Below are 10,996 nucleotides of genomic sequence, written 5' to 3'. Positions count from 1 at the left end.
ATTAAATTATTTTATGTTGTAGGCAATATTCAAACTATGATTTCAAATAAAAGTAATATTTTTCAAATGTTTATAGGAATCATGGTTTTTGTTAATCAACTACATATAAACAACTAGCCAAATGTATACATATTCATAAAATAAGGTGTATCATTCTATTATAATTAATAAATAATAGAAGAAAAAAGGAGAATATTTATTAATAATATGAAGAGAATCTTAAAAGTACCAATTCATGTCCAAAAGTAACTTAATATCAACACACACTCACACACACATATTGAGACAGACACACATTAAGCACATTCATGTTCATATCCACACACTCACAATTTACATTAATATCCATATTTATATCTTTATCTGTATCATCAATCTTAGTTTCAAACAAAAATCTCTACCACCTACCTCTCTTATCTCTATAGCCTTTTTCATCACAACCACCTCCTTATTTACATTGTGAAGCAATCTAATCAATTTCATCTCTCTTGGCACATAGGCCTTTTTCATCACAACCACCTCCTTATTTACATTGTGAAGCAATCTAATCAATTTCATCTCTCTTGGCACAAACATACAGTCATAAATTGTATATTTTCAGGTAAATTTACTCTATCACATGTAGATCTGCTCTAACAAATACATGTGATAAAAAATAGGTAGATTTGGTAAACAAACAAGTCCTTAGATATATACATGAGAGTATGTTTTTATCTTTGATTATATAGCACCTTCAATCAAACTTCTAATAACAAGGTGACTTCAATTTAAGAAACCCCCTTTCTTTATAGTTCTTTCACAAGTATCCAGAAACTCTATCACAAGTAAATTCCCTAAAAACAAGTAGATTTATTAATTTCAATAATAATTGGTAATTACTATTTTTTTAATTTTGCATTACATGGATTAGTAATTTGTGTAAATATAAAGATCGTGATAGTTTAGTTTGATTTTTTTTCCCTATATCAACAATTTTAATAGCAACCACCACCATTGTTAAGGAAAACATCCTTATTGTAAGCAAAGACCCCACTTAATCCTTCTATCTGATCCCTTTACAAGTAGATCTGGGAAACATATAGATCCAATATATTGCGAAAAATGTTCATAATTAATTGGTTATATTTTGTGCTATATAGATTGGTAATTTGTGTAATTATAATCAGTAATGGTTAAGTTTGATTTTGTTATAATTTGTGTGTGTGTATATATATGTGTGTGTTTATATGCTAATTAATATGTATGCACTAATTCCCAATAATTCTCAGGATCGAAATGGAGTCCACCTCATCTAACTTGAAAAGGATGCATAGGGAGGAGGGTAGGGAGGCCAAATGTCCTAAAAGGACAAAACAATTATCAAAATTTGAGCAAATAAAGCAAAAATACAATTTGAAGCCGCTCTAGCCGATTTGATTGTAAGTATGAATCTCTAGATCTAAATACTTGTGGTGATATTTTGTTATTACAATCTAATTTATGATTAATCATTTATAAACTTTTTTTTATAATAATCTAATCTATAATTAATCATTTGTAAACTTTTAACATGTCAGGATAATTCATTGCAAGCTTCATGGTCAGATCACAATAACTTCAGACAAATTAGGTATGGAAAACCCTTTGATGTGATTGTTTATATATTTTGATCTTGTGCCTCTACTGTATCTCAATGATTAGCTACATAAGACTCAATCAATCTAAAGAGGTGATTAGGTCGTATCATTGTTAAAAAAAAGTAGCATATGTGTATCTTTTAAATCCCTCTGCACCCCTCATTTCTTTAAATAGTTTCATATATATATTTTTTAAGTTATAGAACTATATGTTATATGCACCTTAAAACATGTGTTGGACATAATTGAGGTGACGAAGGAGTACTAATTAAACACCTAATTGTTTGTTTTCATCAATTTTTAACTTGCTTATTCAAATTTTTTGAAGATCTATTATATATAGTTTGCATTTCAATGGTGGTTTAAGTGAACCCAGATTTGATAGGTTTAAGTGGTTTAAATATCACCTAAACATATATTATACTCCATGGTGACCTAAATTTTATTTGCAGTATTGACATCAACAAAGATATTATCTCTATTTTTCACAATGGAACCAGCATAGATTCTAGCCAGGAGACCTCTATTGTGCAGTGGTAAGATGTTGATATTGTATATATATATATATATATGCAAATGTTTCTATTTGGTATAATATCTGAGTGGACACATGCAAAAGGTTTGGTCTATAATTTTATTTATAGTATAGCAGTTGCACATGTACCTTTCAAGGGATTTCTGGTTAACATTGACTGCAGAATGTTCTATATGTCGTACTCTTTTGATACCTAATTTTTTATCTTCTACTAATTTCAGGGGCCTAAGTGCCTCTCGAGAGCAGGAACTTAACCAACAATCAGTAGGGGACAGTGATCTGTACTTGACGGTCAGCTATTCATTTTTTATATTTTCATTTTAATAACATTTCGGGTGTATTGACAATTTCTTTGATAAGTGCAGCCTTTATTTGGCAAGTTTGGATATGGAGTAGCTGTTTCCTCTATGCATTTAGGGAGGTAAGCAACTGGAAATTCAGTTTATTGCTCTTTGTGCCTATTGTCATATCTGTATATTTCGGCAACAAAATTCTATATATTGACACTGCAAGAAAAAAAGACTAAATTCGACAGGAAAATCTTGATTAGGTTTTAAAATTTGTCTGTTACCTATCTGCTTCTAATTAGGCGTGCCAGAATATGCTCAAACACAAAGGCCTCTGGGGAAATATGTATCATTGATATCGAAAGTGATGGCTCCCTACAAGATTCAAGTGGAGCTCTGATAAAGATGGTAATATCACCCGATTTATGAATTTAATCTTTATGATGTTTAATTTTATGTTTTTTCTAGCTAGTTACACACTCTCAACTTCAATTGACTTGCCATAAAAAATTTAGACTGAGGGTGGAATGCCAAGCACCTCAGAAGAGGATCTGATAGAATCATTCAGGGGAAGATTTACAAAGGTAACTGCTGCAGTTTGCGTATATATGTAAATAAGCACCTCCAAATATCTCCTCCATACTAACACTAAACTGACAGGTGCAAATTTTTGATCTTCATATGGGAGGTGTAGGGTTACATAAACTCCTGTGCAGACTTAAGGATATCTATTTCCCTTACATCCAGGTTACTTTCTTGCTACTATACATATTTATTCAGAAAAAATAATAAAGAGCTAGTAGATCTACCTAGCTTTTTATGCTTACATATGTTGAGTTACCACTGGACAGATTGATAAAACATGTGCTCTTAGGGTCAAGCCAGTTGAGTTTCAGGTACAAACCTATTAATCTTATTGCAACATTTTAACATTATATTTGTTGGAGATCTATAATTTAAATCTTTTGAAACCATTTAGCATTTATTGGATTATAATTCCTTATTGTTCTCCAGGTGAATGGCCAAAATTTAGCTTATATAGATGGTGGAAAGGTTTCCATCACTAACTTGCACGCCTGCAGTGGCCCAGAATTCAAATTGCAGCTTTGCTTATCATCCATTCCAGAAGTTGCTGGTAACTATTTCTTGTGTTCAAGTGTAGCCTACAGTCTTACTAGGTTTCTTAGAAATTAAAATATTGTAATTGCTAGCAAGTGCAAATATGACATTTAGTAATTAAGAATGTTGGTTGTTCAGGATCACCATCATGCACATCTAGGAAAGGAAATGCAAGAATGACATTTGTATACTTTCCAATAATCCAGGTAGATATGTATATACTTATGAAATCCTAGTGTTTAGTTGTATCTCATGTTTATATAGTAAGTTATCTCATTTTAAATTCGTTATCATCAATATTTATTAACCTACTGTTAAAAGAACAATTAAAGGTTATTCATTTGACTATTAGAATAATATTTGAAATTTTATTAAAGAGTGGATATGGATCATTAAAAATAAAATCCGGTCCGAAAAAAATCTGATCCGATAATGATCCGATCCGATAAGTAACACATATGTATTTAGAACGATCCGATCCGTTAACGATCTCATCCGACTTTATATTTTTTTATATATAATATTATTCACATATAATACAATATATTATATATATAACATATTATATGTATCTTAATTTTTTGATTATCACTTGTACAACTTGTTTAGGTGTTAACTTTCAAGTATTAAAGTTTATGAGAGAGGTATTACATTGAATTAGATTGGCACCCACGTTGCTTGTTGTAAACAAGATTTACAAAGAGCTTGTATATAAGTTGAAGTCCCCTTATTAAGTTTTAATCTCTGCTGAACTTTTGCTTTATTAGTCATGTTTGTTATCATGATTCTTGTTAATATATTTGTATTTATAATTCAATTATTATAATACATGTTTAAATTGATACATGGTATTTTTTATATAATTTTTTTTTTAAAATTATAAACAACTTGGACTCTAATCCATTACCAGCGATCCTAACAAATCCGAATATGAATCGGCCTATAAGAAATCTGATTAATATCCGATCCGAATCCGAATTAGGTAAAATTAAATTGATCACGATATGAATCAAGACCGATCCAATACAAATCCCATCCATTGACAACCCTATATCACTTTACTCAAAATGCATACATAGAGAACTTGTGCAAAAGACTTTTGCTACCTCTTTTTGATTAAATGAGACATCGTATATGTATATATTTATTTTATATTATTTTATAAATCCAGCATGTGTATTTATTATTTACGAAGGGGGAAGAAAACACTGATAGGATTATTAAAGAGCTGGATGTGAGTGGATATGGTATTGAAGGCTTTAGTTGTGTATCTGTGAGGCGGCTTGGGCGTTTACTTCCAAATGCTTGTTGGGTAAGCTATACCTTCCTATATTTGATCATTTTTAAATTTGTTTTATATATGATGACTGAACAGTTTGCTCCATCATAACTCAACTCAGGCACTACTTCCATTTATGGAGCCCAAGCTCAAAACTGGTGATGAAGCATATAGATTAAAAAGATGCTACTCTAGAGTTAAATGCTTCATCGGTAAGAAAACATATAATATTTATATACATAATTAAAATATCAGTGTAGAACCTTAGAGTTTGGATATGGATAGTTTTACATATACACACAGGGTGTACAAACTATGTAATGTTCAGTAACTTTAGTTTTAACTTTAGTCATATTATAGGTAAACTTTAATTATAACTCTAAGGTCCTGCTTACATAAAACAAATTATAACAACAAAAAGAGAGCTGGTTTTAAATTACCCCAATTCTGATTGCAGAGACAGATGGTGGTTTTTTCCCAACACAATGCAAGGTATGTAATTAAATAGGTACACCGTACAGCCATGTTTGCTACTAATTATGTAGTACATTTGACATAAAAATTTGTATACGGCAATTTGGTAGATAATTGTTTTTATATTTTAATGTAATCTTAAGTGATTTTGTTTTCTAGACTGACTTGATGCATGAAGATCCGTACACGAATGCCTTGAAGAGCTTTGGTGCTCAACTGCCTCGTGACCACCAAGGTATTAGTGTTGAAACAATCAACCAATTGTACATCCCGTCTCATCTTTTACCTATCTTAATTAATGCAATAAAGCTTTTCTTATCTTTTCTCATGGACTTACAGGGCTACATGTCCAAATTCTTAAAGAAGAAAATATATGGTCACTTCCCCAACTGGAGAGGCTGTATAAAGACTGGATCTTGAACATGCATACCAAGTTTGACGAGGAAGTTGTCTGCAACGACCAAGAAACTGTAATGGCCAATGTTAATCCTTCAAATAAATGGTTACTTGGTATTACTCCCCATGGTGAGGGTGCATGCAAGATAATTATTTTATTATTTAATTTACCAAGATTCATGTTCTTTTTCTGGTTAATATTTATGGCTACTTCTTACTATAATTTAACCAATACTTTTTTAACTATAGGAATTTCTCTACTATGTATATATATGTAGTTGTAAGGGTTTGCAAAAAAGTAAGCAGGAAAGGAAAATTGTGGCAATCAGGGCAGAAGATCAAAATTTGGAAAGGAGCTTCTGCAAAATTCCAAAAGACAAATACATATGCCACCATAGATTACATTCTAGTAGAAGGTTTTCCTGGATCTACAGGTGGTAAGTAATTGAATAATTGTATTTATGCTTAAATTCACTATCTCTTTAATTTTTATTATACAGTAAAAATGGGTAATACCTGCATGCTTAATTATAGAAACAATAAATAATATTAGAAGTCTGACTTATTTTTCATTTCTTTTCTCCTTCAATTATTTGCTTTACAAAGGGGAATCTTATTTTATTTGCAGGTACGCGATTATAAATATAATATTTTTTTCTATATTTTTGCTTTTTTATAATTTATTTATAGTTTATTATATTTCTTTTGTCAATGAAAAGGAGAATAGATACAGAGCATGACATGAGATGTCAAGTAATAAAGAACAGTAACGAGGAGTATATTATAATTAATATTCGTCAAGCTGTTATATTACCGTTGAGAGCTATTGACTCCGGAAAGGTTTGATATCTTTAAGTAACGCTTTTAACATTGGTGGTATTCATTCTTGAGAGACTATTTTGCTAATGGTTATTTTCACATTAGGTTGAAGAGGTTGACTCTTTTCGATGGAATAAAAAAATTAGCAAGCATTTAGAAGATCAACCTCGACATGTTATCTCCGGTGTGCGTGATTCTCCCCCAAACATGATGAATGTTTCTTTTTTAAGGGAAGAGACGGTAAGACAAATTTGTACTCTCTAAAACTTGAATACTTATGAAATATGTGTATTTTATTGAATTATTTATATTATGCTATATCACCAACAAAGAGCATATATATTATAAACTGATAATAAGATCCAATAATATATAACTATAAATAACCTCTTTAAAAGTCGTGTAATACTTTTAAATATGTTTACGTTCTATCATCAACTTATTTTCTAGTGAAAAAAGCGTCAATGAAATCTTTATAAAGCTTTCTTAAATTTATCTATAGAAAAATATTGCAGATGATATAGGATATAATTTTATGATTTTCTTCTTTCAAGTATCTTTTTCCAAGTTCAAATACATATATTGTGCTATCCTGTTTTGGAAATTCCAACTTATCATGGGCTTATATGCTACAGCCTTCTAACAATGGACTTCAAACGCAAAATAAAGAGACTTATTTGTGGGAAGAAAATCAAAGGCTCAAATCTCGGTAGGTGAAACAAATGATTGGAATATCTGAATAAGTTGAATTGATCAATTGTATTTGAAGATTAGTACATCGATAAATTATTAACTTAGCTATATGGTATAAATAGAGGGCTTAGTAACTTATTATGTTGTAGATATATATATACAACAATGTGAAAATCATGAACTGTATTGACTAAAATGAAAAGCAAAGTGGAGTTACATGAAAAATCTTCCCCACTACTAATTTAACCTCCTCCACTAATTAGAGTAGACATATAAAGTTCTGCAACGTTAATTAAACTCCCAATGTTAATTATGTTAACAATGTTAACCGATTGTTCCGCGTCATCCTTGGAATTTGTTTTTTTAGATGCCAAATGCAGTGACTACTGCAATAGTGAATGCTAGTTCAATATGTTGAAATGGATATATATTCAGTATTCAACTCATGTCGTCTTAAAAGTGAATATATTGTCACTGTGATAACAGCTTAGATGCTAATATTTGGGCATCATATACGAAAATATGATTTCCAAATATTAGTCGGTTATCTGGTCACATGTCGCATAAAGTGTGTTTAAATTCAGATATAAATTACAATTTGTAAGTTTTACTTGATTTGTATATCAAATTTAATAGATTTTTAAAATTTTGTTCTTCTTTAGATGATATTTCTTAATCTGCTAAACTTTTAATCTCCTTATTTATCCTATGTAGGTTACTTGACTATCAGAAAAGTGAGGAAGCTCTTATTCTAAGGGTATATATATTTCTTAGCATGTTAGAAAAAACAGAAAAATCAATTAATAGAGATAGATGCCACTAATTCAATTTCCTTGTTAAATATACATAACTTTTGAGTAAAACTTACATACCTCCTTTTTTTTTACAGGAACAAGAACTCAGAGGCAAACTTGCTAAGTCACAGCAGGAGTATGATGAGCTGTGCCCCAAAGTATTGTCAAACTATTTAAAAGACTACTGTTGATTTATAAATGTATATATATATATCAATAATCTACCATGTGAAATCTTTAGTTCAGGTGGAAATTTTTGTTGTAGATTTCGATACCAAAATCTATTTACTAATATAATGTAAAAAACAAACTGAAACCATATTTCAACAATATAGCCTAAAGTTGCAACTAAAGTGTGGATTTGCTCATTTTACTGTATTACGCTATTGAACCCATGACACATGTGTGCAAACATATGACCCCAATCAAATGAGTTAAATTCCCATTTCATTATATTTTGATAACATAAGCATTGAGCTACATACTTGTTTCTTCATTTTGGGTAACTAAATTTATACTATAATTTAATATTATTCTAAGACTTGGTTAATTAGCTTATTAGCAAATAATAACTTTATACTCATGTGTAAGAGCGGTATTATAATTTTTTTAATTTATAAAGAACTTTATAAATTAAATAATTAACTTGTTGACAATATATAACCATATTAACTATTGATAATATCTTACCATATAATAATAATTTAATTATTATCGAGACTCGGGTAATTAACTCACTTTGATATACCAATTTTATACTAGTGTAACAGTCAACGGTATAATCAAGCCGAGTTAGTCGAAAACTGTGACACTCGAACTCAATTAAAAATGTTCGGGTTCGAGCACGAACTCGAGTTCAACCAAACCTTAAATCTCAAACTCGAAACTCGGGTCTTAAAAATTTTGATAGACTCAAGTTTTTCTTTGGAAACATTTAATTTGTAATTACTATTTTGTCCCCGTATTTAAATAAATATGGAAAAGTATATTACCATATTATAAAGAATTTATATAAATTAAATAAATAACTTATTGATATTATATTACCATATTAATTTGTTGATAATATATTACTGTGTAATATTAATTTATTAATTATCGAGACTTGGGTATTTAACTCACTTCCATATACTAACTTTATACTTGTGTACAACAACCAAGAGTATAATCGAGCCGAGCCCGGTTGAAAACTACCAGTCTTGAACTCGATTAAAAATATTCGGGTTCGAGTATGAACTCTATTAAAAATGTTCGGGATCAAGCACGAGCTCAGTTTCAACCGAACCTTAAATCAAACTCGAAACTCGGGTCATAAAAGTTTTGATATTAACAACATAGAAGTTTTAAATCTTCTATATTCTTAATATTATTTTCTTGGCTTTGAGATTTTCTGTTATAAATCTATTATACATGGTTTTTAGGAAATTACTTTGGTTCTAGAAGAACTAGAGAAACTGAAGAATGTGAAGAAGAAAATTCTTAAGCAGGTTCGACTACAACAAATCTGGCCATTTACGGCGGTTTTTTTGAACTGAAATCGTCGTAATTGAGCCATTTACGACGGAAAAAAATCGTCGTTTTTGGTCGAGTAGTAAGTTCGTTTTTTCGTCACAAGATAAAATTGCGTCGCAAGTTAGAAAGTAGGGCCCATGTGTTCAATAAAATAATAAATATACTTAAGACGAAAACTATTGTCATATGTTTAGAACTTACGAAAGATAATATTGTCGTATTTTTAGAACTTACGACGAAAAAAGCGCCGTATTAACGGAAATAAGAATTAAAAAAAAACGTCGAAATCTGGAAAATACAGATTCCTTTGAGCTTCATTTTGGCAACTTCCGACAACACCAAACTCAACAAAAACATCATTTTTAATGCAATTTAACATGTCAAATAACTATAAATCTATGAATCATGAACGAGTTTAACCATTCAAAGAGTTCACGCCGGAAAATCTTGACTTCCGACCAACAAAGCACATTTAATCATTACACTAAATGTCCCGGAAATACAGAAGTTACTAGATTTAACCATCAGGAACGTGAAAATCTTTTGTAAACTGTAAATGAAATACAGAGATGGATAATACGTGCAATCACCACAACAATTACTTTAACCATCAACAACGTTTCTATTTAATACAATTTGCAGTAGCGACAAATCACAATAAGATTACAAGGTTCGTAAAAAAGTACAACCCATAATATAATTTAATTGAAACACAGATGATAGGCATGCAAATTCGCCGGACACGGCCGTCGACCTTGCTGTGCCGGTCCTTCGCCGGCCGGACACGGACGCCGCCTCGTTATAGTGTGCCGATAATTGTGCGTGTGAGTCCATCAGAGTTTAACATGTTGAGTTAGTTTTAGATAAAGAAAGTGGGGGGTTTTAGAGAGAGGTGGGAGAAGAATGAGAGAGAGAGGAGGATGTAATAATTGAGGGGAGTGGTGGAGAGGGTAGAGTTATGTTTCATTTAGAACCGTCTAGATAGCTGCTCCTCACTTTGGCAATTGGTAATGAAGGGTTGTAAATTGATTCCAAAATATCAATCCAAGTGATATGCTGTGGGCAAATGAAATATTGCCGTGTGTCCACACACAAACCTCAACATTTGTTCGTAGTAGTATCTATATCTATATTATAATATTATTTCTTAATTTTGGTTATTTAAAAAATAATAAATAGTGTTATATATCCGCTAAATTACTAAATTATTAAACTCTGTTTTCCTTAGATTTTAAGAAGCTTCTCCACCTCTGTTTTCATGTATTTTGCCCCCCCTCTCTCCCCTCTCTCCGATAACTATTTAAGTCAGCTGGCCAGACTTGGTCTTTTAGCCGTCGTGGGACGACGGAGATGGCAGAGGCTCCTCCGCGGAATCGGTCAAGCTTTCGGTCGCTATCTTTCCCTTTTGAAATTCATGGCTTTGCTGGTTTATGTAATAAGTAACATTATGGAGTTTGTTAATTCGTCTGGAT

The 10,996-nt window shown here is 31.0% G+C and overlaps 1 protein-coding gene across 1 annotated transcript; it reads left to right on the top strand.

The window, feature by feature from the left end:
- Nucleotides 1–1,611: 1,611 nt before the first annotated feature.
- On the top strand, nt 1,612–8,203 carry LOC141714346 (structural maintenance of chromosomes flexible hinge domain-containing protein GMI1-like). Its single transcript, XM_074517869.1, has 22 exons — nt 1,612–1,628; nt 2,069–2,152; nt 2,373–2,442; nt 2,517–2,572; nt 2,741–2,846; nt 2,954–3,022; nt 3,099–3,185; nt 3,290–3,334; nt 3,453–3,573; nt 3,696–3,763; nt 4,753–4,869; nt 4,958–5,048; nt 5,294–5,328; nt 5,470–5,545; nt 5,650–5,835; nt 5,985–6,143; nt 6,313–6,334; nt 6,426–6,546; nt 6,631–6,765; nt 7,161–7,234; nt 7,933–7,975; nt 8,108–8,203. The coding sequence occupies exons 1-22, from the start codon at nt 1,612–1,614 to the stop codon at nt 8,201–8,203; spliced, it is 1,878 nt and encodes a 625-aa protein (XP_074373970.1).
- The last annotated feature ends 2,793 nt before the right edge of the window (nt 8,204–10,996 follow it).

Source organism: Apium graveolens, chromosome 3 (assembly GCF_009905375.1).
Source record: "Apium graveolens cultivar Ventura chromosome 3, ASM990537v1, whole genome shotgun sequence".
In the NCBI taxonomy this organism is placed as follows: Eukaryota; Viridiplantae; Streptophyta; class Magnoliopsida; order Apiales; family Apiaceae; genus Apium; species Apium graveolens.
This window is presented reverse-complemented; position numbering and strand designations above follow the sequence as displayed.